At 54.2% G+C, this 25,980-nt stretch overlaps 1 protein-coding gene across 3 annotated transcripts; it reads left to right on the top strand.

Annotated features, from left to right (window-relative positions):
• LOC306797960 (cullin-9-like) lies at nucleotides 1-25,031 on the top strand. 3 transcript variants are annotated; one of them, XM_079297659.1, is made up of 42 exons: nucleotides 1-173; nucleotides 475-536; nucleotides 1,600-2,205; nucleotides 2,950-3,104; nucleotides 3,464-3,982; nucleotides 6,690-6,828; nucleotides 7,818-8,008; nucleotides 8,425-8,866; nucleotides 9,081-9,282; nucleotides 9,565-9,772; nucleotides 9,861-10,054; nucleotides 10,160-10,377; nucleotides 10,519-10,750; nucleotides 11,031-11,136; nucleotides 11,450-11,677; nucleotides 11,842-11,932; nucleotides 12,000-12,171; nucleotides 12,347-12,452; nucleotides 12,619-12,714; nucleotides 12,800-12,975; nucleotides 13,497-13,630; nucleotides 13,708-13,884; nucleotides 14,125-14,240; nucleotides 14,714-14,896; nucleotides 15,242-15,399; nucleotides 15,697-15,907; nucleotides 15,998-16,163; nucleotides 16,287-16,432; nucleotides 16,621-16,738; nucleotides 17,102-17,298; nucleotides 17,377-17,636; nucleotides 17,714-18,077; nucleotides 18,367-18,507; nucleotides 20,091-20,255; nucleotides 20,373-20,536; nucleotides 20,672-20,765; nucleotides 20,952-21,026; nucleotides 21,512-21,622; nucleotides 22,938-23,055; nucleotides 23,400-23,533; nucleotides 23,706-23,797; nucleotides 24,174-25,031. In XM_079297659.1, exons 1-42 carry the CDS (start codon nucleotides 16-18, stop codon nucleotides 24,364-24,366), a joined length of 7,818 nt encoding a protein of 2,605 aa, XP_079153785.1. In that variant the 5' UTR covers nucleotides 1-15; the 3' UTR covers nucleotides 24,367-25,031. The 3 variants fall into 3 exon arrangements, with proteins under 3 accessions (XP_079153785.1, XP_079153787.1, XP_079153786.1); XM_079297661.1 differs by having other exon boundaries at nucleotides 40-256; nucleotides 10,160-10,750; XM_079297660.1 differs by having other exon boundaries at nucleotides 40-375; nucleotides 10,160-10,750.
• Nucleotides 25,032-25,980: the final 949 nt, after the last annotated feature.

Raw genomic sequence — 25,980 nt, 5'->3', positions numbered from 1 at the left:
GCTCCTGCCACTCCCATGTCCCTCGCCGCCTTCCGTAGCGGCTACGGAAGCGGCGCGCTGTTTCCGCCGCCTCCCGGTGGCGGCGGGGCCGCTCCGCGCCTCCGCCCGGGCTGCTCCGGGGGCGTGGGCAGGGTCGGCACCTCAAGGGCCGCTTCCTTCTTCCCGCCTCAGGGGTGAGTTGGCTTCCTGCGTGCCGGGGCTGGGCCCGGCCTTACCCTGCCCGGTTCGCCGTGGCTCCGGGGGCAGCGGGACAGCGGTGAGCGAAGGGCCCGGTAGAGGGGCGCGGCTCGCCGGGGTATCCGGAACGGCCCGGAGGAAAACCCGTGTGTTCTGCGGTGCCAGGACCGAGGCACGTCGGTGCGAGCTGTCCGCTGTGTGTGTTCGCGCTGTACAAGCTCATTTAAGGAAAACAGTTCTTTTGCTTGTGGTTTGGCGTCTAAACACTGTTACAAAGCACAGGTCTCTTTATTACAGAGACTGCAAGAAGATTCCCATCTGGCATGCTGCAAATTCCGAGGAAGGCAGTGCAATCGAAGGTAAGTATGAATGTCTTGGGAGTTCAGGCTGCTTCTCTCTGCATCTGGAAAATATTTTTAATGTGCCTGTCACAGTCTTTGATGGTTTGTATCTTCTTTGGTTAAACATGCTTTCTCCATGAAACCCGGTTTAACCAAAACAGTTTCTTTGGTATCTTGCTTCACTGCTTATCTTGCAGTGTGTGTCAGAGGTAGGATGTTTCCCACTGCCACCTGATGAGCTCCTCTGAGATCCTTCCTGTCAGCCTGATCTGGAATTCTTTGTGAGCTCAATCCATGGTGGTTTTGTGTGCAGCTGGCTTGCTGATTGCTGGCACTCAGTCTTGGTCAGCAAATTATTTCCGTGCTGCTCTTTGCATGGATAAAAGCAGAGAAGGACTGTGTCTTATTTGTAGTCCCAAGATGCAGAACAGTCAGGCAACAGGGAGGAGAAATCTTTTAGTTCTGTGGAATTTGTTCATTGATGAAACGCTGTGAAGGCAAAGACTTCTGAGAAGAGTCCAAGGGGGAAATACTGAGAGACTTTCATGTAGTGAACCTATTTGATGTGTATGAACCAGATCTGAGAAACTGCTCATTATTTACTTCAAGGCCTGGTGATATGAAGGTCTCTTTGCATGGTAAGAGTACTGTGAGCTCTGGGTAAACTCACAGTCTAAACAATTGCAAATGATAAATAGGAAGAGAGAAGGCAGAAGTGCAAAAGCAGTCACTTGTGAGGTCATGTTGAAGAAAGTGGCAGGGATGTGAACAGGACTGAAATCTCCCATCATTATTTGCTGTCTTATGAAAGGATCTGTTTTACCTTTATGTTTTGATTTAGTTTCTTTTTTGAGGAGAATCTCCTGTGCATGCCAGCAATGCTTGGGACCAGTTTTGTTCATAAAAAACTGTCTTATTTTCTTGGAAGGGGAATGTGAGCCTCTGCAAAGTGAGTTTATCCTGGGTGCAGGGTTTCAGGATCAAAAGCTGCGGTGCCTCAACCACTTCTACTGTCAGTGCTGGCTCACACTTTCCCCAGCATGCAAAAAAGCCTGACCCTGCTTCCCCTGTGTCCCTGCAGTCACATCTGCTGCCATGGTGAATGAGAAGCACAATGACACCCTGCTTGTGCAGCTGGGGCCCAAGCTGCAGGCCTACCCAAAGGAGCTGCTCCGGCAGCGCCAAGGCCGTGCCGGCCAGCCGGAATACCTGGTCCTGTGGAGCATCGTCAGCTCAGAAGAGAGAGCAGCGGGAGGCAGCAGTGCCTGCTGTGCAGAGGCCAAGGCAGAGAGCATCTCCATGTGGATGTCTGCAGAGGAGGTGTGTGCCAGCTGCCCGGCGCTGCTGGGCCAGAGGAGGCCGGAGGGGCCGCAGCTAGAAGAGGAGAAGGCGCCCGGCCCGTCGGACAAAGCCTGGCTGGACGAAGCCTCGCTGCTGGAGATGAAGGCTGACGTCAGGAGCCTGGTGCAGCGAGCCGGGCGCCAGGTGGCTGAGGCCGGGACGTCCGAGGGCTCCATCCTGAGCACGGTGCACGTGCTGGGCGCCTACGCCAGCATTGGCTCCCTGGCGGGTGCCTTCAGAGAGACAGGAGCCCTGGAGCTGCTGACGGTGATGCTGTGCCACAAGGAGAAGCAGATCCGCCGCGGTGCCGGTCAGATGCTGCGCACCCTGGGCGTGCACGATGCAGGTGGGGGCTGCTCCTGCTCGGTGCCACTGAGGAGGTGCTTCTGGGCCTTTGGGAGGGGTGAGATGCCTGGGAAGCAGCATGTCTCGGGGCTTCTTGGCAAAAGGGGAAGAATCAGTGTGGATCTTCCACACTTCCTTGGTTGCACTTGTCTGGACTGTTTTTGGAGTTAGAAACTCTTGCCAGGTTTCTGAGCTGGGATGCTGATTAGCTGTTAGGCAGACTTAGGCCAAGGAGATTGGCAGTGTGAGGTCACTCTGCTCTGAGCTATCAGTTGGGAAGTCTCTGACCTATTCTTATCATGGAGGTTTTCCTAAGGCCCTGGATAGAGGCTAGTTCACATTTAAGAGGGGTTGCCATGACTTGGAAGTGCTTGATGAGATTTGGGTGCAGCTGGAAGGTTGCTAGTTGTGGGGTATCCCACAGGCGATCTGGCTTTCCCTGTCCTAGTGCCTGAGTTCATGCAGCTCTGAAGTGGGGCAGATGTGGGGCTAAAACTTGAGTTAAAACTTGACTTCTTTTCTTCCCTGGGACCCTGTTCTGGAGTCAGTTATTTGGGGTTGCTGCTTTGTGGGAATCTTGCAGAGTTAGGGGTAGAAATTAAGCAAAATGTTGCCACTCCAGAAGAAGGGACAGAAGATGGACCAAGTGACAGCAAAGCTGTTCCTTCCTTGCAGCTCTGTCTCTTGCAGGGAGGGTGGGGTGAGGGTTGTCTTTCTGGGGCCTGAAGAGTTGTTGTTGTTGCAGGGAGCTGGGCCCATGTCCTGCTGTCCCTGAGCCAGCAGGATGGCATCGAGCAGCACATGGACTTTGACAGTCGCTGCACTTTGCTGGAGCTGTTTGCTGAGATCATGTCCTCTGCAGAGCACTGCATGTCCTTCGAGGGGATTCACCTCCCGCAGGTAGTGACAGACTCACCACCAGCCCTGGCCTGTGGGGCAGGAGGTGCCAGGAGGGCTAGGAATGAGGGACAGGGCTGGCACCCTTGTCTGGGACAAGAGGGGAGTTGAAGGGGGCAAGTGAGCAGGACTGGCTGTGGGGAGAGCCGGCTCAGGACCTGGTGAGAGGCTGGGGGTGTGCAGAGGCACCTGGAGAGCCTGGTCTGCCAGCAGGGAGGGGAGGCTGGGCTGAGAGGTCTCTGCTGCTGCCTGCTGGTCCAGAGCTCTCACAGGAGCCTGCCTGGGAATGAGCTGGTGGCTCAGAGAGAGCTGGGGGCTGGAGGTGCTCTGCAGGCTGAGTGTGAGAGCTGTGCTTGTTGCAGATCCCTGGGAAGCAGCTGTTTGTCCTGGTGAAGCGCTACCTGTGTGTGACTTCTCTCCTGGACAAGCTGAGCAGTGGCTTGGAGCAGGGAGAGGCTGTGCCCCGCCGTGTCCCTGAGGAGAGGAGCCATGTGAAGCAGGAGTTTGAGTTCAGCATGGCCATGGCAAACCTCATCTCGGAGCTGCTGCACGCGATGGGCTGGAGCCGCAGCCGCAAGGCAGAGCCGCTGTCCCAGTGGGACCTGCAGCCTCGCCCTGCCCGCTCCATCTTCCAGCACAAGACTCCAGCCAGTGCTGCTGCCCAAAAGCCTGTGTTGCCTTCAAATCCTGGTCCTCAGAAAAAGCAGGGCTGCACCTTCCTGACTGCATCAGACTTTGCAGACAGCCGTGACTACGTGGAGTACTTGAAGGCAAACCTGGTGCGTGGTATGCGGGTGCGCTTGCTGGAGGACTGTGGTGACGTCAGAGCTGGGGAGGAAGGAGAGTTTCTCCAGAGCACCAATAACATGCACACAGTACAGGTAGGTCATGAAGAGACTTGTTCTGGCTGGAATGGCAGAGGGGAGTGACTGGGGTGACTGATGAATTCCTAATGATGCTTTTATGTGCAGGAAGTTGGAGAATAGGTGTGGCATAATGGGTATCACTGCATCTGTCCTAGCAAAGTATCTTTCAGAGCTGGTGGGATGAGTTGCATGGAAGGCTAGTTGGTTTTGGATGGGTTTTGCTGGTAAGATTTCTTAGCCTCTAAACAGGCCCTACTAAAAAGCCTGTCCCCATCTTTCTTGCAAGCCTCCTCTAAGTATTGAAAAGTAACTGTAAGATTCTCTGGAGCCTTCTCTTCTCCAGGCTAAACAACCCCAACTCTCTCAGCACTTCCTCATAGCAGAGGTGTTCCATCCCTCTTACTCTTTTTGTAGCCTTCTCTGGACTTGCTCCAACAGGTCCATGCCTTGTACTGAAGTCTTCAGAGCTGGATGCAGGTTCTCCAGGTGGAGTCTCACCAGAGCAGGGAGGGCAGAATCACCTCCCTTCACCTGCTGGCCACCGTGCTTCTGGTGCAGCCCAGGATATGGTTGGATCTTTGGTCTCCGAGTGCACATTGCCAGGTCATTTCCAGCATTTCATTTGCCAGTTCTGCTGAGTCTTTCATAAGGCTGCTTTCAATCCATTTGTCCTCCAGCCTGGATTGGTACTGGGGTTTGCCACAACCCAGGGTCAGGACCTTGCACTTGGCCTTGTTGAACCTCCTGAGGTTCCCACTTCTCAAGTTCATCCAGGTCCCTTTGGGTGCCATCCCATCCCTCAGGCATGCCAACTCCACTGCTCATCTTGGTGTTTTCAGCTGAGTGCAGTCAATCTCACTGTTGTCACTGATGAAGATATCAAATGATATTGGTCCCCGTACACATCCCTGAGGGACACCTCTTGTCACTGATCTCCAGCTGGACGTTGAGCTGTTGACTGCTGGATATGACCATTCAACCAATTCCTCATCAACTGCATAGTCCATCTGTTGAATCCATATCTCTCCAGTCTGAAGAGAGGGATGTTGTGGGATTGCTGTCAAAGGCCTTACAGAAGTCCAGAATGGTGACAGCCATAAGTCTTCCCTTTGCCACTGATATAGTCACTCCATCATAGATGGCCAGTAGGTTGGCTGAGCAAGACTCTACCCTGGTTTTCTGGAATCACCTCCCTGTCTTTCATATACCTCAGTTAAAAGGCTTCTCTAGTTCTAGTCCATGCATTGGTGATGTTTCTATTCAGGCCTCCTCAGCTGAATAACTGCTTTGCATCTTATTTTTATTTAAAAAATAAAGTTTAAAATTTAAGTGGTTTATAAGCCTCTTTTATAACCCACTCCATAAAGATAAATTGTAAAGGAAATGTATTTCATACTGAATCTCTCTTTGTCCTTATTCTTCTTGGTCTGTAATATCTGTGTTTTCATAAGACTGTGATTTCTTTTTCTTAGAAACTTGTACTTGCTTTTACTCTTAATGAACTGGGCACTTGGAAAGAGCACCAAGATCCTTTCATATTTTTCTCCTGTTGCCAGTGACATAAATTTCAAAGGGTTTTCACTTCAATGTTGAGCTAAAGTGTACTGTTAGCTTCCACTCCCTTTGTGCTGTTGGTCCCTTGGGTTTGCTCTTCTGTTTATTTTTCTGTTTAATTAGGTTGAATGAATTTGCAGTTGCTCCATCCAGGCTTATTTTCAGTTATTTGTAAGGCTCACACTATTGACCAAACCTGATCTGAATGGCAATTGGGCCAGTCCATCATGAGTCTGTCTCTTATCTCATCTTTCCTTTGTTGGTCTAATTTCTGTTGCTTTCCTTGCCTCTCCAAATAAATAATTTCACTGTTGTGCCTGGTCCTGCAGACATATCTTGCCATGACTCCTTTGAGATGGCATTTAGTGAATAACTAGTTTAGGTGAGAGATACATTAAAGACAATTTGATGTCGTGTGTAGTTTAACTCAACTTCCTTCTGTACAGGTGCTTTATCAAAGTCTGTCAGCATCTCATCTGTCCAGCACAATGGGTTCATAGCAGCACTGGTGTAGCTCCGAGAGAGCTCAGTGAAACAGGCAAACCATATGTTTTTCTGCTGTTTTTTATTAAAGTTACTGATATGTTGTACTTGCTGTTGCTGGGCTCTGCTCAGAAGGTCAAATGTAACATTATTGTATGGGAAACCATAAAAAATCCTTTAGATTTTTGAGAGGCGATTTGGACAAAGCAGAGGAAACACTTGCTGCCTTTGAGACATGCTTGTCAAGAGCCCAAAACCTGTTTGAGAGGGTTGATGAATGACCAAGGTTATAAGAGTGCCTTGAGGTACTTTATATACAGCTTATCTGCCTTGTAGTAGTGTTTTTTATGTTCTTCCTTTGCTTTTCCCAAGGCACTTTTGAAATAAGTGTGATTAACTGGATGCACTCATGCTGCTGCTGTACTAAGTGAGATCTGTACTGGCTGCAGGCAAAGTTAGTGGTTTTTTAAAAATAAAGATCCAGGTGTGACCCAGGCAAAAGTTAGTTAAGATGTTATGTCTCAAAACTGGACAATGTGTGTGCTGAAATGTGTACACAAATTGTGTGGTCTTCTACTTGAGCAGTGTTTCCTGTCCCCAGGCATTTTGGAAATGGGAGGACAAATGTAGCAAGAGGATTGAACAAGTGAGCAAATCTGATCATCTGGATTTGTTTCACCCACAGGTTTTCAGGGAGTCAACCGGTCGGACCTACTGGATGCGTTGGCACATACTGGAGATTGTTGGCTTTGGGGACCAGTGGGAAGATCCTGCTGCTCAGGAAAAGGAATTTAGTGTGAGAAAGTGCTTTAATCTAGACACAGGTGAGATTGTGATGCATATGTATGTAATCTCTTTCTTTCTGATTATCCTATGGAATAGGAGTGGTGCCCTTTATATAGCCAAACACATAGCAAGTAGCAGGCTGGGTTTAGAAAGCACTATTTGTGTGATCATGTAAAACAAGTTAAGGGTTTGCATAGCTTGTGATTGAATGGAGTATTTTTGAACCCTAGACTTCTGTGAAGATGTATAATAAAAGTGATGATAGAAAAAGTATAAATTTGTTTTAAACTGTAACTGTCAAAACTTTATATTTTAATTAACCTACCAAACTGCCAAAACATGAACTTAGAATTTCTCTGAGGTGAAGCTCTTTGGGGACACTCAAGTCCCCTTAAGTAAGTGAAAAGGTTTTTTAAAACCATTAATAGAGCAACAATTTGTTTAACTTCATACTATTAAGCTTTTAATGAGATGTTAAAATATTAAAGAACTGTTTTCATAAGACATCTGCAGCATCTCTGAGAATCATTTAACATCGGCTTGTACTGGGAGAAAATAAAAAGCAGAATCCAGACTTCAGATACCCCTTTCTTGCTCAGCATCTGACATGATTCTAGCCAGGGAAACTTAGTAAAGTAACTCTTTTATCACAGGTGTGATCTCCTAGAATATCTTTTGTGTAGAGTGGTTTGGATTTACCGGCTGCATGAGAAAATGTTATTGAGATCAGAAAATACTCTTATTGCCAGTTGAAAAGATGGTTTCATAAATGGCTTCTACCTCTTGTAGTTAAAGGCTTAACTTCATGTTGGTGTGCAGTGGCTAACTTATAACAAACTGACTTTTATTTCTGCTTTTCACGTTTTTTTTTATTTTGGAGAAGCAGGAGCTCTGTTTCACTTCTGTGTATAACTCTTTCTAGGCATCATATCCCACACAGAATATGAGTTGAAATGTGAGGTGTGCAGCAGAGGATGGGGGATTTGGCAGAGCTGACAGTGCCCTTCCTTGCTGTACTCCCCTGCAGTTCCACAGCCATTCCTGTGCAAGCCCTTGGGGGGGCTGTATTGCCTGCCTTACCTGGGGCAGGGGCTGCCCAAAGCTGCAGAGACACTGAGCCGTACGGAATGGTGGGAGCTGCTCTTCTTTGTGAGGAAGCTGGAAGCACAGGAGCAGGAAGAGATCAGCTGTCTCATTCAGCAGCACCAGGGAGAGCAGGTAGGACCCAGTGCCTGCAGCAGGGAAATGGAACGGAGGGAGAGACAAAGGGAGCATTAGGGAAAGGACCAGCCCCAGAGGAGATGGCAAGTGTGAGCTGTGCAGGGGCAGTCTGAACAGGGCAGAAATGGGAGGGTGAGTGGGGGACGGCAAAAGCGTGGAGAGCTTGGCCCAGCAGAGCAGGGCGTGGAGGTGAGAGGAAAGGCAGGGTCTCCTGACTGGAAGTGACTGTCCAGCAGGCTTTGGGCAGGTGAGGCAGGGCCGTGGGAGTCATTCTGCCGGTTGTACTTGGGTGGTGAGCATGGGTGGGAGGTGTGGGGTGGTGAGAGCTGGGCTGGGGACAGCCAGGAGAGGGTGGCGGTGGGGAGTGGCCCTGGGCACCTGCGGCAGTGCAGCCTTTGTGTGCTTTGTGCCAGTGGCCTCCAGGAGGGGCGCGGGGCGAGCCCGAGATTAACTTGCCCCCATGGGTGTGGCAGTCAGAGGTGGATGAAGAAGGCCTGGTGCAGCTGTCGATACCTGTGAAGCTGGCCCAGAAGGTGCTACAGGTCCTGGAGAAGCGATGCCAGGGCAGCTCTCTGCGTGACCTGCGTGACTCCTGCGTCTACGCCAGACACTTCCTCGGGAGGGGGGCAGAGCAGGATGGTGGAGGGAGCCCGGCGGCGTCCTCAGAGGGTGACGGCCACAGGAGCAGCGGCCCCGAAGGCCCCATGGCCAAGGCAGCGGAGGGAGACCTGTGTGCAGCGCCAGGGCCGCCCCAAGCCCGCGGCGTGGCACTGAAGTTGGATTCCCAGCTGTTCAGCGAGCTCTTGGAGAGGGAAGGGCTGTTCTTGCCGGAGGTGACGGAGGAGCAGAGCCAGGGTAATGTCCTGCCACACGCTGGGGCACAGGTGCGGTGCTGGCAGCAGCACTGCTGCCTCCCCAGGGGAGGGCTCTGGGCAGGGCATGGGGGCCGTGCAGGCAGGGGTTGCCTGAAGTGGGGGTGCCTGTGGGTGCTGGCTCTGGGGGTGTGTGTCTACCCCAGGAGCTGCTGGAGGTGTCAGCGCTGCCCTGATGGCTCCGTCCCTCCGGCCAGTGCTGGGCAGCTGCGAGGGGCTGAGTGAGAGCGGCTCGCTGGCCAAGGTTGCAGCTGTGCTGGGCGTGATCCAGAGCAGCAGCTCAGCCGTGGGGCTGCGCTTAGCTGGGCTCAAGCACATCCTGAAGATCCTTGAGGAGGAGCCCAAGTCGGAGCAGCAAGTCAGCACAGCCCAGGGCGGGCTGGGCACAGGGAGTGCTGGGTGAGTGCTGGGGTGCTGCCCACCCCTTCTGCTGCCTGGGGAGGGCCCTGTGGGCAGGGTGGGGGACAGTGCTGAGCTGGGAGAGCGGGAAGTGGCAGTGGGAGTGTGAAGGGTGCTATGTGCCAGAGGAGAGGATTTTGTGTCCCTTTGTCCCAGGCAGGCTCATTCACGGGGCTGTCCAGCTGCAGGGTGGGCAGGGAGGAGGTGGCCGGTGGGGCCCAAGGTGCTGGCGTGGCAGCGGCCGTGGCAGGAGGCCATGCTGAGGTGTCCTGTCCCATGCAGGGAGAAGCTGGTGCAGGTGGCAGTGGAGCTGCTGAGCGCAGAGGTGGCAGAGAAGGCGCTGGTGGCGGTGACGCTGCGGCTGCTGGCCGTGCTGCTGGCCCGCTACGAGTGGCGAGTGCCCTTCGCCACGGAGGGTGGCGTGCGGGCGGTGCTGGGCTGCATGCAGCAGCACGGCTGCTCTGCCCTGGTGCAGCAGGCCGGGCTGGCGGTGAGTGCCCGGGGGGCCGTGGGTGGGCAGGGCTGCCCTGGGGGCGGCGGAGGGGCCGCTGCCCTGCACGCTGCTCTTGTCCCCGCAGGCCCTGAAGGTGCTGGTGGGAGCTGCGGACGGGGAGCCGGGAGGTGCCAGCGGGAAGTGCTTGCCCTGGAACCACGGCGATGCGCAGATGCTGCGGGAGATCTTTGCCAGCATCGGCTCTGCCTCCAGCGAGCGCTCTGCCAGCCTGCTGAGCAGCATCCCTGCTGCCCTGAGCACCATGCAGAGCGTCCCAGGGTAGGGGCAGATCATGGGGAGCGGCTGAGGCTGGGGGAAATGTGCATGGGGAGGGATGGACAGGTGGGTGGAGGGGAGGAGAGGGTCACGGCTGTGTCCCTGCAGGGGCTCCTCAGGGGTGCAGAACGGGCTGCTGGTGGTGAACATGCTGATGGACGGGCACCGGGGCCTGGCGGAGCAGCTGGCAAGCTGCGGTCTCCTGGCGGTGCTGCAGAGCTGCTGGAGGGCCGGGCAGAGCAGCGGCTGCCCCCAGGCAGTGCTGGCCCTCAGCGCCATCAATCGCCTGGCAGAGCACCGGCTGCCCCTGGGCCCGCAGGCTGCAGGTACCGTGCTGCGCACGCTGCCTGTGCCACGGCCCCGCGGGTGCCACGGCAGAACTGCCTGGCCTGACAGGGCAGAGCACCCTGAGGGGCTGCTGCCGCTGCCTGGGGGCCAGCTGGGCTCACGTGTCCTTGTCACGGCAGGCACAGAGGTCCTATTAGACCCGAAGGGAGTGCAGATGCTGCTGGGTGGCCTGGACGATGGCATCTTGTCCAAGGAGGTGGTGGTAGCCCTGGAGCGGCAGCTCTGCAGCCAGAGCCCCATTCCCTCTGGCCAGGTGGCCCAGCTGCTGCAGGACCAAAGCTGCTTCCAGCTGTTGCTACACAGCTTGGAGCTGCTGGGGACAGAGAAGGCTGTGTGCCTGAGCATCCTCAGGTGTGTGCAGGGCGACTGGGGGAGTCTGGGACCCCCTCAGCAGGTGTGTGGGTTGCTGGTGGTCATGTTGGGGACACCCAGCGCATGTTTGTGGGTGCTGGTGGGGATGTGCAAGGGCGGCAGAGGACATGGCTGGGTGCTGGTGAGGTGTGCAAGGTGCCAGGGGAGCCTTGGTTCCCAGGCCCTGACAGGTGCCTTCCAGGTGGGGCAGGGAAGCAGGGCTGCCTGTAGCACTGCTATCCCTGTGCCCCAGCTTGAGCAGGCCCCCTCCATCACCCAGGATCCTGAACAAATTCCTGGACAGTTACCAGGAGGATGTGCTGCCCTGGCATGAGAGTGTGGAGCCCTGTGTGTCCTTGCTGAGCACCCACAGCAGCAGCTGGGAGGTGAGGGGGCCCCGGGGCACCGGGCAGGCAGGGGTGGCTGTGCTGGCCGTGCCTCAGCCGGGCTGGGCGCTGGGCAAGCAGGGCCCTGCTGGTGAAGCCTGGCCTGGTGTCCGAGGCGCTGGCAGAGGTGGGGAGCGGCTGTCCTGGCTGTGTCCGTGTCCTGGTGGCCACCTGCCCAGTGTGGCTGTGCTCTGCCGGGCTCTGGTGGGTGCTGGTGGGGTTGGGATGAGGGGAATGGAGCTGCAGCTCTGGCTGCTGGGGAGGGTGGGGAGTTGCCAGCAGTGCCTGTCTGCTCACGTCTGCATCTCAGTAGGTGCTGCAGGAGGTTGTTGGTTTCCTGCACCGCCTGGCCAGCGCCAGTAAGGACTGTGTGGTGGTGATGTGCCACGTGGGCACCCACGAGGCTGTGTCCAAAGCCCTGGAAAAGCACAGCACGGTGCCGTCGCTGGCGCCGGCCCTGCTGGACCTGGTGATGGAGTGTGAGAAGTACGCCAGCCTCTACAAGAAGCTGACGAGCAGCATCTTGGCTGGCTGCATCCAGGTGGGCCTGGGGAGGCACGGCTGCACTGGACATTTGGCTGTGGGGCCATCAGGCTGTCCCTGCTGCTGAGGGATGGCCTTGTGCTCTCTGGCTGGCACAGCCCTGTGCTCTCTGAGGGGAGGAGGACATGGGGCCTCTGGTAAGAGCCTTGCCCCATCCCTCAGCTGGTCCTGGGACAGATTGAGGAGCACCGCCGGAGCCACGAGCCCATCAGCATCCCCTTCTTTGATGTCTTCCTGCACAACCTGTGCCAGGGTGAGTGCAGGCAGGGGGAGCTGACCCCAGGCTTGGTGGCTGGAAGCTCCATGTGCTCTGCCCACAGGCTCCAGCATGGAGGTGAAGGAGGACAAGTGTTGGGAGAAGGTGCAGGTCTCTTCCAACTCGCACCAGGCCAGCAGGCTCGTGGACAGGAACCCCAAGACCTACTGGGAGTCGAACGGCAGCACCGGCTCGCACTTCATCACCGTGCACATGCAGTGTGGGGTGGTGATCAGGTGGGGCTGGGCCGGGAGGGCTGTGTGTGGAGAGGGCACTGGGGATCTGTGCCAGCCCTGCCACAGCGGCCCCGCCCTGGGGGCAGCGGGACACGGCCGGCAGGGCAGAGTGCTGTCAGGGGCTAGCGCAGGGAGGTGGGGACAGCCAGGCAGCCCCGCGTTTGCTGTGCTGCAGGGAGCTGAGCATGCTGGTGGCCAGTGAGGACTCCAGCTATATGCCGTCCCGGGTCGTGGTGCTGGGCGGGGACAGCCCTGCCACCATCAGGACGGAGCTCAATGCGGTGAGTCCCTGCGGGAGTGGCGGGCTGGTCCTTGCCGTGGCCCGTGGAGGTCTGGCCCTGCAGTGAGGCCCTGGGAGGTGCCCTCGGGGAGGTGGGAATGGCAGGAGCTGCACTGCGGTGCCTCTTGGGGCTCCTGTCATGCTGAGGGCTCAGTGCCTCCCTGCAGGTGACCATCCTGCCCTCGGACAGCAGAGTGATCCTGCTGGAGAACATGACCCGCTTCTGGCCTGTCATCCAGATCCGGGTGAAGCGGTGCCAGCAGGTAGGGGAGCAGGGCTGGGCCTGGGGGCGGCAGTGTGGGGCATGGGGGCCGTGCCCCAGGAGCTGAGGGTCCCTCTCTCCCGCAGGGTGGCATTGACACACGTGTGCGTGGCATCGAGGTGCTGGGTCCCAAGCCCACTTTCTGGCCCATCTTCAAGGAGCAGCTGTGCCGGCGGACATTCCTCTCCTGCACTGCTCGGGCTCATGCCTGGAGCCAGGAGATCTGCCGAGACCGGGGGCAGCTGCTGCAGCTCTTTGGCAGGTGAGTTGTGTCCTGGCTGTGCCATCGCATTCCCTGGTGTCCCAGGGCCCCAGGGGGACGTGGCTGGCAGCCTGTGAGGAGCCTGCAGGGTTGGGAAAGGAGCAGCTGGGTGTGCCACCTGGATGGGAGAGGCCCTTGCTCCTTCCTGGCCACCAGGTCCTGGATGGCCAGGGCCGCCTTGGCCCTTAAGCCCTGGGCTTAAGCTGGGCTGACCCCCCAGACAGAGATGCTGGTCTCTCACCAGGGCCAGCACATCCTGACATGGCAGAGGTTGGCCAGGCACAGCAGGATTTCATGGCCACAGGCACTGCACAGCCCCTGTTGGGCAGGAGCAGCCAGGACCTCAAGGGCCATTGGGGGCAGGTCCCAGAGACAGCAAGGGGCCCTCACTGGCTGCTAGGGGCTAGTGGGGCCAGCGAGCCATTGTGCCTTGGCAGGGGCAGAGCAGGGAGCCAGCACTGGGCTCTGCTTTCCCATGGGAGTTCTGCAGCCCTTGGTACCATGTGCTGTTGCTGTTGCAGACTGAACCGGGCGCTGCAGCATGAGCAGAGCTTTGCCAACCGCTTCCTTCCTGACGACGAGGCAGCCCAGGCATTGGGCAGGACGTTTTGGGAAGCCCTGGTGAACCCCTTGGTGGAGAGCATCACCAGCCCAGGTATCCTGCACTCTCCAGGACCCACCCGTGCTGTGCCGCAGGCAGAGGCTCCTGGCTCAGTGTGTTTGGCCCCGCAGACACTGATGGTGTCAGTCCCCTGGCCTGGCTGCTGAGTGAGTACCTGGAGAGCGTGGAGCTGCCCCACCGTGCCACGGGGCACAGGGCTGCCTTTGGTTCCTGCGTGCGGCGCCTGACCCAGCTCCTGGTGCATGTGGACCCTGGCGGCCCCGAGCCAGAGGAGAGCAGAGCAGCTGGTGAGCCGGGGCTGCCCTGCCGTGGGGCTGGGCGGGGGCTGCTCCACGGTGCCAGGCTGTGGCCATGGGGCTCCTCTGGGGAGTGTCCTGTGGCACAGAGGCTCCTGGGCCAGGGAAGGCTTGTGGTCATGCCCCGGCAGTGGCCGTGCCTCCCCAGCATCCCCTCAGCCCTGCTGTGGTGGGTCAGTGTGTGGAACCTGCCCATGGAGGCACACTGAACCTGAGGTTGACCCTTAGCAGGTGGGAAGGAGAAGAAGAACAAGCAGGTGCTGCCCAGGACTGCAAAGATGGTGGTGGAGAAGTCGAGAGGCCTGTGGGGAATCTTGCAGTGCTGGCGTGGCGTGGTGCAGCAGCAGGTAGAGCTTGGACTGGGAGGGGTGTGGGACCTTCCCTGGGTGGTTGGAGCAGGGAGTGAGATTTGGCAGTGCCCTGGGAGCATGGAGAGGGCACAGAGCTGTACCTGGCCTCCACAGAGCCCGGAGTGACATGGGGACAGCCCTGCTGCGCCTGCCACCCTGGCATGGCTCGGATATCAGCCAGGCCCTGTGCCCAGGCTGATGCTGCAGGCCAGGAGACAGATCCAGTGGCGAGCTGTTGTTTCCTGCTGGGCTGCTGCTGTGTCTCCATAGTGCTGTGTCTCCACAGCCCCTGCCCAGCCCTCAGACCTTTGCCCCCACCCTGGCAGCCCCGCGGCAGCCCCAGGGCCCTGAACCCCAGGGCCCCGAACCCCAGGGCCCCGGGCAGTTGGTGCTGGCAGGGCAGGGTGGGGCTGGGGCTGTTCCGAGGGGCTCGTCCTGCTGCGGGCTCAGCCCTCGCGCCGCTCCCACAGGTGCAGCGGTTCCTGGAGGCGGTGGGGCAGGCGCCAGACCTTGCGGAGCGCTACTGCCAGCTGTACCAGCACCTGCGCGGGGCCACAGAGGAGCTCTTCGGGCAGCAGGCCGCCTTTGTGCTGGCCCTGGGCCAGGGCTTTGCGGGGGCTTTGTTGCAGCTCTCCTTCCTGACTGCCCTGCACGTGAGTCAAGGGAGCGCGGCCCTCGTGCTGTGGCCTGGGCGTGGGCTGGGGAGCTGCCCTGGCCCACAGTACTTGGGCAGGCTCTAGGTTGGGGGTGTCCTGTTCCCCCCGAGCCACTGAGCCCTGCCCTGGCACCCAGGATGGTGCCCAGCTCAGGTGTGTGGTGCTCACCCCAGCGTGGGCCTGGCCCTAAGCACACTCCTGCCTTGGGCTGGTGCCTGGGCACCCTCAGCCTCTGCCTGGGAGTGCCAGAGTTTCCCGTCTGCTCTCTGCAGGGACATTGCCCCAGCTCGGCCCTGTGGGCACCTTGTGAGGCCTGTCTGCAGCCAGCCCTGTCCCTTGCAGGTGAGTGAGCAGTTTGCCCGCTACCTTGACGTGCAGATCCAGGAGCTCCGCAGGGCTGCAGGCAGCACGGGGCCTCTGGAGCGGCTGCAGCACTTCTTGGAGCCCTTTGTCGTCTTCAGTGGCCTGGAGTTTGCCCACACCTTTGAACACTTCTACAGGTGAGGCTGCTGTGTCTCCCCAGAGCCAGGGGCCTGGTGCAGCATGGCCTTGTGTGCTGGGGGAGCCTGGCCTGGTGTGCCAGTGGTGCTCCTGCTTTCCTTCTACGGGTTCATAGAGTGGCTGCTGCCAGTATGTGGAATCACATTCCCTGCTGGGGACAGGGAGGGGACATGTGTGCTACCAGGCCCGTGTACCGTGGGGTGAGGCCAGGCTCGGAGCTGGGGCTGTCTCCTGGCACGTGGCTGATGGCCACAGGGCTCAGGCCCAGCCCTGACTGAAGCTGGTGGCCATGGCAGGCACTACCTGGGGGACCGGCTGCTGACGCAAGGGCCATCTTGGCTGGAAGGAGGCATTGTGGAGCAGATCGGGCTGTGCTTCCCCAGCCGCTTTCCCCAGGATATGCTGAGCAACTTGGCCCAGTCGGAGGAGCTCCAGCGGCAGTTCTGCCTCTTCCAGCTGCAGGAGCAGGATAAGCGGCTGCTGGAGCTGGACACGGGCCTGGACGAGGTGAGAGGGAGGGTGGTGTGGGGAGGCTGGAGGGGATTTCCTCACAGGTACTCCAGAGCCTGACCTGAGCTGTTGTGCCCCTGTGTCCAGGTGCTGGGAACAGCTGCCGTGGCAGATGTGCCAGAGGTGAAGGTGCTGGCCCTGTCCCCCCGCTGCTGGCCCGTTTCCCCACTCTGTTACATGGATGACCCTGGGAGGTTTTTCCCGGCCGTGCTGTGCTCCCCCCTGGATGAGTTTGCTGACTTCTGCCGGCAGAGTGAGTGCTGTGGCTGGGGGTGTGCCCAGACTCCCCCAGGGCAGCTCAGCCACAAGTGGTGGTGACCTGGGAGTGCCTGGCAGGGCTGGTTCCTATCCCTGGCACTGTCCCTGTACTTGGCAGGCCAGAGCCAGCTGGGCTGGGAGTGCACGAAGCCCCGTCGGCTGCAGTGGACGTGGCTGGGCCATGCCGAGCTGCAGTTTGGAGACTGCATTCTGCACGTGTCCACGCTGCAGATGTACATCCTGCTGTGCTTCAACAGTGCCCAGGTAGGAGCTGGGGCCACCGTGGGGCCAGGGAAACAATGGAGGCTGAATGGAGGCTGGAGCATGGCAGGGCTGTGTCCTCCCTTCCCTTCTGATGGGGTCTCCAGCAGCGTTTGGGGCACAGGAGCCCAGTGTCAGGCGAGGCCTGTGGCCAGTGAGTCTTGCCCATTGCCCTTCCACCCCTGCTGCAGGAAGTGGCTGTGGAGGCCCTCCTGCAGGCTACGGGGCTGCCTGCTGACCTGGTGCACCACGCGCTGACACCGCTGACCCAGGGCCAGGGCATCCTGGTGGGAAGCTGCACTCCAGGAGGTGAGTGTGGGGCTGGGGTAGCCAGGGGAGGGGCTGGCCTGAACCCCGAGGGGTGCTGGGCTTGGGGGTGCACAAGCTCATAGGGCTGTGAGGGGGCCGTGTCCATGTGTTGGTGCTCAGGCACAGATGTGTGTGTCAGTGTCGGGCTGGGGGATGATGTGTGGGGTGGGGTTCGGGGCCATGCACAGGCCATGGGTCAGTGTGGGTAGTTGGGGCTCGGGCCAGGGACAGGTCTGAGGTGGGCAGGAGTGCTGGCAGTGGCAGGAAGCCCAGCTTGGGTCCCCCAGGCACACAGGTGTGTCCTGCGGCTCCTTCAGGCCCAGCTTGAGTCTTGGCTGAGCCTGACTTGAGTACTGGCTCCAGGTGTGCTGCAGCTGAACCAGGCAGCCCTGGCCCAGAGCTCCGGCTGCCAGCTGAGACTGCTGCCCCAGCAAAGGTACCTGCGCACAGAGAGGGCCGAGGTGAGCACCCTGGAGAGGAAGAGGAACATCCTGTGCTGCCTCATCACCCGCATCCTCAAGGTGGAGAAGCAGCTGCACATCGACAACCTGGTGTTCAGGGTATGAGGGTGTTGCAGAGGGGCACAGGGGCTGCTTGGGGGCTGCAGCCACTGTACTGGGGCTCTCTTGCTGCCCTAGGTGATCGATGCCTGTCAGAAGGGCGAGCTGGGGCCAGGGGTGCAGTTCCTGAGCTTCTGCTGCCACAGCGTGGATGTGCTGTCCTGTATCCCGCACCTGCTGAACCAGGGCTATCTCCAGCGCCAGGAGGGGAGGCCTCATGTCTTGGAATACATCTCTGCTGAATCCACAACACCTCTTGGTGGCCAAGCACATATGACTTTCCAGTGCAGGCCAGCCCAGGTGTCTCTGGAGGAGGAAAGCAGAGACAGTCTGCATAGGTAGGCGTGCATGTCAGCAGTTGTGGAGGGGTGTGCATCTCCACCCTGTGTGAACATGACCCATTTCTTCATGTCAGGCGGAATCCTGGCACAGACAGGGCAGAAGAATATCTCATGGCAATGCTGCAGGTGCCAATGGGACACACGCTCAGTCCAGAGGAGGCCAAGCTGCTCATGAACCAGACAGTACAGCAAGTCCAGGATACTCTGAGCATACCGAATGATGTTGCTCAGCACCTCCTCATGCACTGTCGGTGGAATGTGGATTTCCTGATCCAGTGCTTCGTGGAGAACCGTGAGGCCCTTCTCATCTCATCAGGGCTGCAAGTGCAGGATGTCCAGCCTCCTCCAAGCCCTGGAACCCCCTGCCCAGTCTGTGTGAATCAGCTGTGTCCCACTGAGAAGCCACCAACCCTTTGCTGCATGCACTACTGTTGCAAGGTGAAGGTCCTGGGACCTTTGGTTCCTGATACTTGAGAGGGAATTCCTGCTCTCTACTTGGAGCAGCTGTTCTTTGTCTGAAGGTGTTATCAGGGGATTTTTCAGAGCTTTTCTCAGCTCACTTTTTTGTTGTGATCCTTCACTTCCTGGTTTGTCTATTCCCACTTTTGTGCTTTGGGTTTCTTACCCATGATTTGTGTGGTTTTATGCACCCTCTGCTGGGTGGGGAGTGCTTGCAGGGTCACATAGCCCTGTTTAGGTGTGATCTCTTCTCTTGTGCCCTTGACAGCCCTGTTGGAGGGAGTATCTCACAACTCGCATTGAGCAGAACATGGTTGTCAGCTGCACCTGTCCCATATCCGAGTGCCGTGCTCAGCCAACAACAGCATTCATCTGCTCCATCGTGTCCTCCCAGGAGATTATAGCCAAGGTGAAGTAGGAGGCGTGGTTGCTGGGTGTCCAAGCTCTTTTCTTACATTTTGGTCAGCACTATCAGATTATTTTGTTGCTGCTTTTCCCCTTCCTGTTACTGAGATTGGCAGCGTGATAATGATGGCCAGCCAGATTTTGTCTGTTGTATCTGAATATGGTCAGAGCTGTTCTGTACCAGCTGTTCAGGAAAGCATAACATCAACAAAAGAGCACAGTGGTATTTCCTCTAAATATATCTCTAGCAAGCAGCATTTCAGGGACATCATTACTTCAGGACTACATGAGAGCCATGGTAGCAGCTCATGACAAATATCCATTCTTTAGTGTGCTGGGAGCAATGAAATAATAATAATTAAAATAAAAGTCAACGCCAAATTAAAATGTGAGCAATTTCATTTTACTGCTGCATCAATGACCCCTTTTTCTTCCATGTCCTTTTTCTTCCATCAGTCTCTGGCTTTGAGCAGTTCAGATTTTTGTTATGATGGCAGGAATTACCACATCAGGCTTAATTCTTCACTCCAAATCTGTTTGAGTCTACAGGCTTCTCTAAACCAGGTTTTCTGAGCTCTGCTTACCTTAGTGCTTGATCATCAGGCTACAGCAGTAGCTGCTTGTTCTAAAGCAGAAACTACATTTTTGTTCTTTCAGTTTTTAGGGCTGAATGCTCTCTGCACCTAATGGCAAAGCAGTAGCTGTCACAAAATATATTCTTTTTGTTAATTGCTGGGCAGAAGAATCTCTTTTCCACTGCTCTGTTTGACAGGTGTATCTTTTGTCTTGCTTTTTATGGGAAGTGTTTGGAGGATTAGTGCATATATCTGGACAATTAGTCCTTACTGCCTTTGAAAATCCCATAGTCACACCTGTCTGAAAGCAGGATTTAGCAGCCTATTTGCTTTGACTCTTTTATAAAAAGAAATATTTCAGATGGACATAAATAGCAGCTGATTTTAACAAGTTGCTCTGATGCTGTCACTGAAATGTTATGTTTTCCTTTTGATCAGCAAGTGGTGTAGCTGGAGTGTTAATGTCTGATGCAGAGTCACACATACATACAGTCATAGAATATTTTGGGTTGCAATAATCTGTGGAGGTCTCTGGTCCAATCCTGAGCTCAAAATAACTAGATTATTGTATGAAGATCTAATGCTGGAATTCTATTTAAACAACAAAACTGGTTGTTGAAGTTCGGTGTTGTTTTTTTTTTTTTTTCAGTGTTAAGTGAAACATGGGACTAGTTTGGGCAGAGAGGTTTGTAGTCTGTATGCTTGGGTATATTCAAAATCTAACTGTTCACAGTCCCAAGCAATCCTGCTTTAAGGTGGAGAGGTTGGACCAGATTTTATTTCCAAAAATTCCTTCCAACCTCAGCAATTCTGTGAAATTAAACAGCTTCCAGATATGACATGGGGAGATAGAAAAATGAGTGCAAAGGGAATGAAAGGGTAAACTGACTGAGTTGTTTTGTTGTGAGCAGCTGTTTGGTGAGATGGATAGCCCAGAGCACCAGACCCTGCTTTTAAAGCCTAACTCTGCAGCTTCTCAGGCTTAAATCTCTTTCCTGGTTTCTCATTACAGTATGAAAAAGCCTTACTCAGACGCTATGTTGAGTGTTGCTCCAACCTGACATGGTGCACCAATCCTCAGGGCTGTGATCAGATCCTCCTTAAGGATGGACTTGGTTATGGAGCAGCTTGTTCCAAGTGCTCCTGGATATCCTGCTTCAACTGCAACTTCCCAGAGGTGAGGCTGAGCTGTATCATAGGCTGTACTGTTGTAGGTTTGGCACACACCCTTCTGCTTTTGATTGGTTTTCTTTTGTTTCTCTCTCTCTCAGGATTGTCTTTTCCTCTCTCTCAGGCCCATTATCCTGCCAGCTGCAGCCACATGTCTCGGTGGGTGGATGATGATGGATACTATGAGGGAATGACAAGTGAAGCCCAAAGCAAACATCTGGCTAAGCTCATTTCAAAGCACTGCCCAAACTGCCAGGCTCAGATAGAGAAAAACGAGGGGTGCCTGCAGTAAGTACAAAATTTTGTTTGCTGCTGTGTTTGTGACTGGGTGGCATAGTCCCTGGCTGTGGTGCAGAGGAGCGCTGTCAGGAGCTGTCTGTCAACAAGTGGCTGTCAGGACTGATTCCCATTGTCCTTCTGCAGTATGACATGTGCAAAGTGTAACCATGGCTTCTGCTGGCGCTGCCTCAAGCCCTGGAGGCCGAATCACAAGGATTATTACAACTGCTCTGCTATGGTGAGTGGTTTGCTGTATCTCCTTGGTTCATGCTCATGTTCAGAGGCTCATGTAGCCTCTCAGAGATGGTATCTCCACTTGGGCCCTTTACTCTGCACTTTGTGAATTTGCTAGTAATACTGGCATTTCCAGGAAGCCCTGGTACTTGAGGGGAATTGCTACAAGTTCCTGTACCTTTCCTTTCAGGTGAGTAAAGCAGCTTGGCAGGAGAAGCGTTTCCAGGATTACAACGAGAGATGCACCTTTCATCACCATGCAAGGGTGAGGCCTCCTCCTTCCTTTGCAGATGCTGACTGCTGCTCAGCCCTGGTGAGAAGGGCACTTGCTGTTGTGTCAGTGTCTTCTCTGCTTAGAAGCAGGCTTCACATCCAGGTGGGGATCACTGGATGATCATTTTGCCCTGGCTCTGACATGAAGGAGTAGTCCTTGGCTGTTTTCTTTTAATCAGTCTTTTGTGGAAACTGAGCACCTGACTCGTGGTGTTCAGGGGCTCAGAGTGGTGTAGGAGTTGGAAGCAATGGTGACTGAAGGCTGAGCCCTGCTCAGAGCTGAGGTTCTGTAAAAGGTTGACGTGATGGCAGAGTAGAAATGTTATAATGTTAATGTTAATGGATGCATTAAATGCTCTGCCTGCATCTTCTGAGATGGCACTTCAGAATGCTTAGCAATTATTTGTGTGGAAGGTGCTGTTTTTTCAATCTTGTGGAGCTTGACACTGACTTTTTTCCCTCCTCTGGTTATTGCAGGAATTTGCCACAAGTCTGAGGAGCAGCATTTCTTCCATCAGAGAGATGCCAAAAATTAGGAACTTGACCTTTGTTCTTGATGCCTGCAAAGTGCTAGAACAGGCACGGAAGGTGAGGCTGGATAATATAGTCTTGCTGAGATTTAGACTTAATTCTGTTGGTGTGTTTCATGCCTTTCTTAAAGTGAGGAGACACCAACCTTGTTCTTTTCCGAACAAGAGGAGATGGAGAAGGCTTGGGGGAGGAGTAGCATCAGGACAGGGGAAGAACTCATGTCTGCCCTTCCCTGTTTTGAGTCTGAGTTGAGCTCTGTTTGCAGTGTTCCTTACAGTCAGGTCATAGGATTTGGAGCTCAGTTCAAGCTGACACCATGGAATCAACACAAGTCTGTATTAAGGGTTTTCATCCACTGGATTTCGTCCATTCCTATTAGAAATGCCTCAGTGAGGGCACTTTGAAAGCTCTCCTGATGCTGTGTTAAAGTCAGGAAGTTCCTCTTGATGCTCATGTTATGATTTTCTTTTCCTAACTTCATTTCATGAACTGTAGATATTTTGGAAGTAGTGAGTTACCTACTGCATGTCCTCACAGTCACATTAAAAAGAATTTGTAGCGCAGCCAATGTGTGTGTGCAGTAAGCCTGTGACACCTTAGGCCTGTAATACCTGCTCTGTCCTGAAACAATTGCAGGAGGTGGGAATTGTCTTTGCAGTACTGACTTTGCATATACACCTTGGTTTTGCAGGTAGGCTTGATTTTGAGAGAGGTATGTGGGACAAGGGTGCCTGACCCTATTTTTTCTTCTCGCTGTGTTAGACCCTGAGTTTTCTTGGAAACACGTCACTGTTGCTTGTTGCTGCTGATACTGAATTTTCTGTCATGAAAATGTCCATTTGTTTAAATGGAAACAGGATCTCATTCTTGTCTAGGTGCCTATATGGCTTTAGGGGTCATTAATTCATAACTGGAGTTTGCCACTTGTTGAAATGCCTTTGTTGTGGGCTCTTGGTGCTGTAAAGCACCATGCCTGCTTCCCTTTGCGCTCCATTCTCTTAGTTCACTGCCACTTTTGTTCAGCCTGGGCTGGCCAGCGTTGCCTAGTCCTGTGTGCTGGTGGGTTTGATGCTGCCCACTGGTCAGTTACACTTGTTAAGCATTTATAGTCTGTGTTCTTGTAATGGTTTGCAGGTGGGAGCAGTCAGTTATTTTTAGACTTCAATATAAAATAATTGCACATTCATTTCCAATCCTACCAGTAGCTCTATTTTGCCTGGCACTGCTGTCACTTGGCATAATGGGTCACTGGGCTATGGCCACAGGTCAGAGGCCACTGATAATGAGGCCTGGAAGGGTTTGTTGCTGCTCCCTTCTTGCCCACTCTGAAGCTGAAGGAGGGTGCTTAACAATATGATCTATACTTTTCCAGGTGCTGGCCTACTCCTGTGTATACAGCTATTATAACCAGGATACTGAGAGCATGGATATTGTGGAACAGCAAACTCAGAGCCTGGAGCTGCTCACTAATGCTCTGCAGATTCTTCTGGGTAAGTCCTGTAGCCTCTTGGGAGTTGTGACTAGCATTTCCAGCTGTAGTGAAAGAGCAGCAGCTCTGTAGTGGGGCAATAGCATATATACCAACACCCAGCTGGCCTCACTTCTCCCAGTCCATTTTTGCCTTCTTGATGTCATTTCTGAGGAAGTCCACTGGAGCAGTTTGGCTGCCAGTGGAGATTGATGCAGTAAAAAGCAACATGTGCTGTTCTGAAAGAGGGATGCATGTGCACAGGAGATCTAAGCATCTATGGCTGGCTTCACAATCAGAGCCAAGGACTTGGTCTCTGCTCAAGAGTGTGGGTTGCAGCATGACTTTGTTGGCCTTGAATTGCAGAGGAAACCCTGCTGCAGTACCAGGATTTGGCCACCTCTCTTCAGCTCCTGAAAACAGAGCACTTCCATGTGGGTTTGGAGTTGGTGCGGCAGATCAAGGAGCGTCTCTTTGCAATTCTCTGGCACTCCACACAGGTGAAGGCTACGTGGCTGCTCCTGGCTTGTCTTCCTCTGGTCTGATTTGACTGTGGGCAAACTAAACAGCTGAGGGGATAGACTCAGGATTGTGTGTGTGCAGGGTAGGGGTTTGCACCCCAAATTACATACTGTTTCTCTGTCTCTTTTGGCTGCTCTTTCCTGCTAATAGGATTTCCATGTTGGGCTCCAGACTTCAGGAGATGCTGTCCAGAGAAAGTTGAAACTTGCAAATGTGCCTGCTTCAGCCCTTGCATGTACAGGGTGAGTTTTCCTAGTGGGGTAACAGGGAGATGAGTGAGTACAGACAAAAGCAGGTGAGCAGAGTTTTCTCCTGTGTTCACTGACATACAAAAGAGTGAATGACAGACACTGATTATTTGCATCCTGTTTTGTGGTTTGAAGTAGCAATTTAAGTGACATAGTGGTGTAGGGAAACCAGCAAAACCTCTCCTTGTATGCAGCTATGATCAAGAAAGCTCCACCACTGGCAGATTTAGTTATGGAAGTTACTGTACCTGGACTTCCTTGAGTTTCTTAGGGTGGAGATGCTGAGACAATGACAGTGGGGTGTTGTGGGGCTAGGTGGTGGCTTGTGCTCACAGCAGAGGCTCTGCTCTTATGCTCTCCTTCTCAACAGGCAAAAACGTATCATCCTATGTGACTCCCCCAACACAGATGAAGGTGACAAGGAGGTTGAAGATGAGGAGTATGATCCACAGTGGCAGGAAGACTATGATGATGATGACGACCTTGATGAAGACAACTTTATGATTGATAATGATTCAGACTGTGATTCCTACTTTGATGATAATGATAGCTATCGTAGCTAACACTAGAAGTGTTCTGTCACCCAGCCTGCCACCTTGGACCTCTGCCTCTACTTTGTCTCAACCAGTTTGTGTTAATGTTTTTCCTGAAAGGCAGGGAGGAGCTCTCAGATGGAACAAAACATTTGCTCTGAGAGGTTTCTTGCTCAGTGACTGTTGAATATGCAGGAACATGCTCTGGGCAGCTGGTTTGTGTTACTGTGGCCATGTCTCTCAGAAAGACATCTCCTTGCCTTTTTTGCTTGTCTCCAGTTCTGCCTGTAGGTATTTAATTGTGTTAGAAAGTCACAGCCCACCTGCAGAGTGAGGACCACTTTCCACCTGTTAAAGGGCTGCTCCTTGTCCTTGGTGTGCTCTCCCCAAGGGCTGGGCACAGGGGAGGGTGGCACGTGTCCCAGCACAGCCCTTGTCTAGCAATGGCCACTGTCTAGAAATGCTGTAAAAAGATGCATTTACACTCAAGTTAAAGCCTGCCAGCTGGAGCTGGTGGGATGCTCTCCAGCCACAGATGGATGTGGTTTAGTTCCTCTGGTTGAGAGGGGCTGCATTTTTGCCCTTTGTTGGAGTTTTCTTCTCTGTTACAAAGCAGGAAGGGCTACTATGAGTAACAAAAGTTTGCAGGATTGCTAAGTTTATAAATATAAGCACACACATATATTTTATATATATATATATATATATATATATATATATATATATGCTCAGAGGTTGTTCAGGTAATACTGTATCTTTGCAAAAAGAGAATGAAAACCCTGAGGAACAAGGGTTGAAAAAAAAAGTTCTGTTTAAAAAAATAAACAGTTTTCTTCTAGCACAAGCCTTCTTGTTGTCTGTGGGGAACAGGGGAGTAGAGAAAGAGCAGGATAACTTCAAGTGAGGATTTAACCTGGATATGCTTATCCCAGAAGTAATTTGTAAAATTAGTGTGGGTTTGGAATCCTCAAGCAGGCCACACAGGCTGCCCTGCAAAGTGGCTATTCCTTCCTGCGCAGTTCAGGGAACAGTGAGAGGGTATGGGGAGGGCTGGGAAAGAGGGCAGGGAACCAGGCCATGCAGAGTGCTGGGGCCGGTATATCTGGGACCAGGTGCAAGACAAGATGCCTCCATGTTAATGGAGCTGGTAACATCACGTGCCAGCACAAGGCATATGACAAACAAGGAACTCCTGACATGTTAAAATGGAGACTTGGAGGACATTGAGCTGTTTTCCATGGGTAGCTTGATCAATTGCAGGGAAGGGAGAAGGATAACAAATTTGGCATTTTGCCGCTTCTGATTTCCTGCCAGCATTTGCAGTGGGTTGACAGCTCCATCCCTGCAAGCCACTCCCTTTTGCAAGGCACACGCAGACCTTGCTGGAAGCTCAGGGTCCTTGAAGGGGCTGCTGCAGTTGGCAACAGGAGCCGTGGTTGAATTATTCACTTTGCTTAACCCCCGCATCCCGTAGGGCACCAAGTGGCTGAGGAAGGAGAGAAAAAGATTTCCGTGGAAGAAGGGAGGCCAAAAGCTTGGGAAAGGATGAAAGAAAGGCTCTGATGATGATGATAATGACAAGATTTTATTTTCGACAGCAAATGAACACCCGCCGCGCCACACTCCAGCCCTCCCAGACTGGGA

The sequence above is a fragment of the Erithacus rubecula genome (genome assembly GCF_903797595.1).
Source record: "Erithacus rubecula genome assembly, chromosome: 2".
Classification (NCBI taxonomy): domain Eukaryota; kingdom Metazoa; phylum Chordata; class Aves; order Passeriformes; family Muscicapidae; genus Erithacus; species Erithacus rubecula.
This window is presented reverse-complemented; position numbering and strand designations above follow the sequence as displayed.

Excerpts from the sequence above, each read along its gene's own strand:
- LOC306797960 (XM_079297659.1), top strand. The coding sequence starts at position 16 with ATGTCCCTCGCCGCCTTCCGTAGCGGCTACGGAAGCGGCGCGCTGTTT. Across the intron at positions 12,453-12,618 it reads TCAGGACGGAGCTCAATGCG|GTGACCATCCTGCCCTCGGA; the intron begins GTGAGTCCCTGC and ends GCCTCCCTGCAG. Across the intron at positions 20,766-20,951 it reads ATTACAACTGCTCTGCTATG|GTGAGTAAAGCAGCTTGGCA; the intron begins GTGAGTGGTTTG and ends CTTTCCTTTCAG.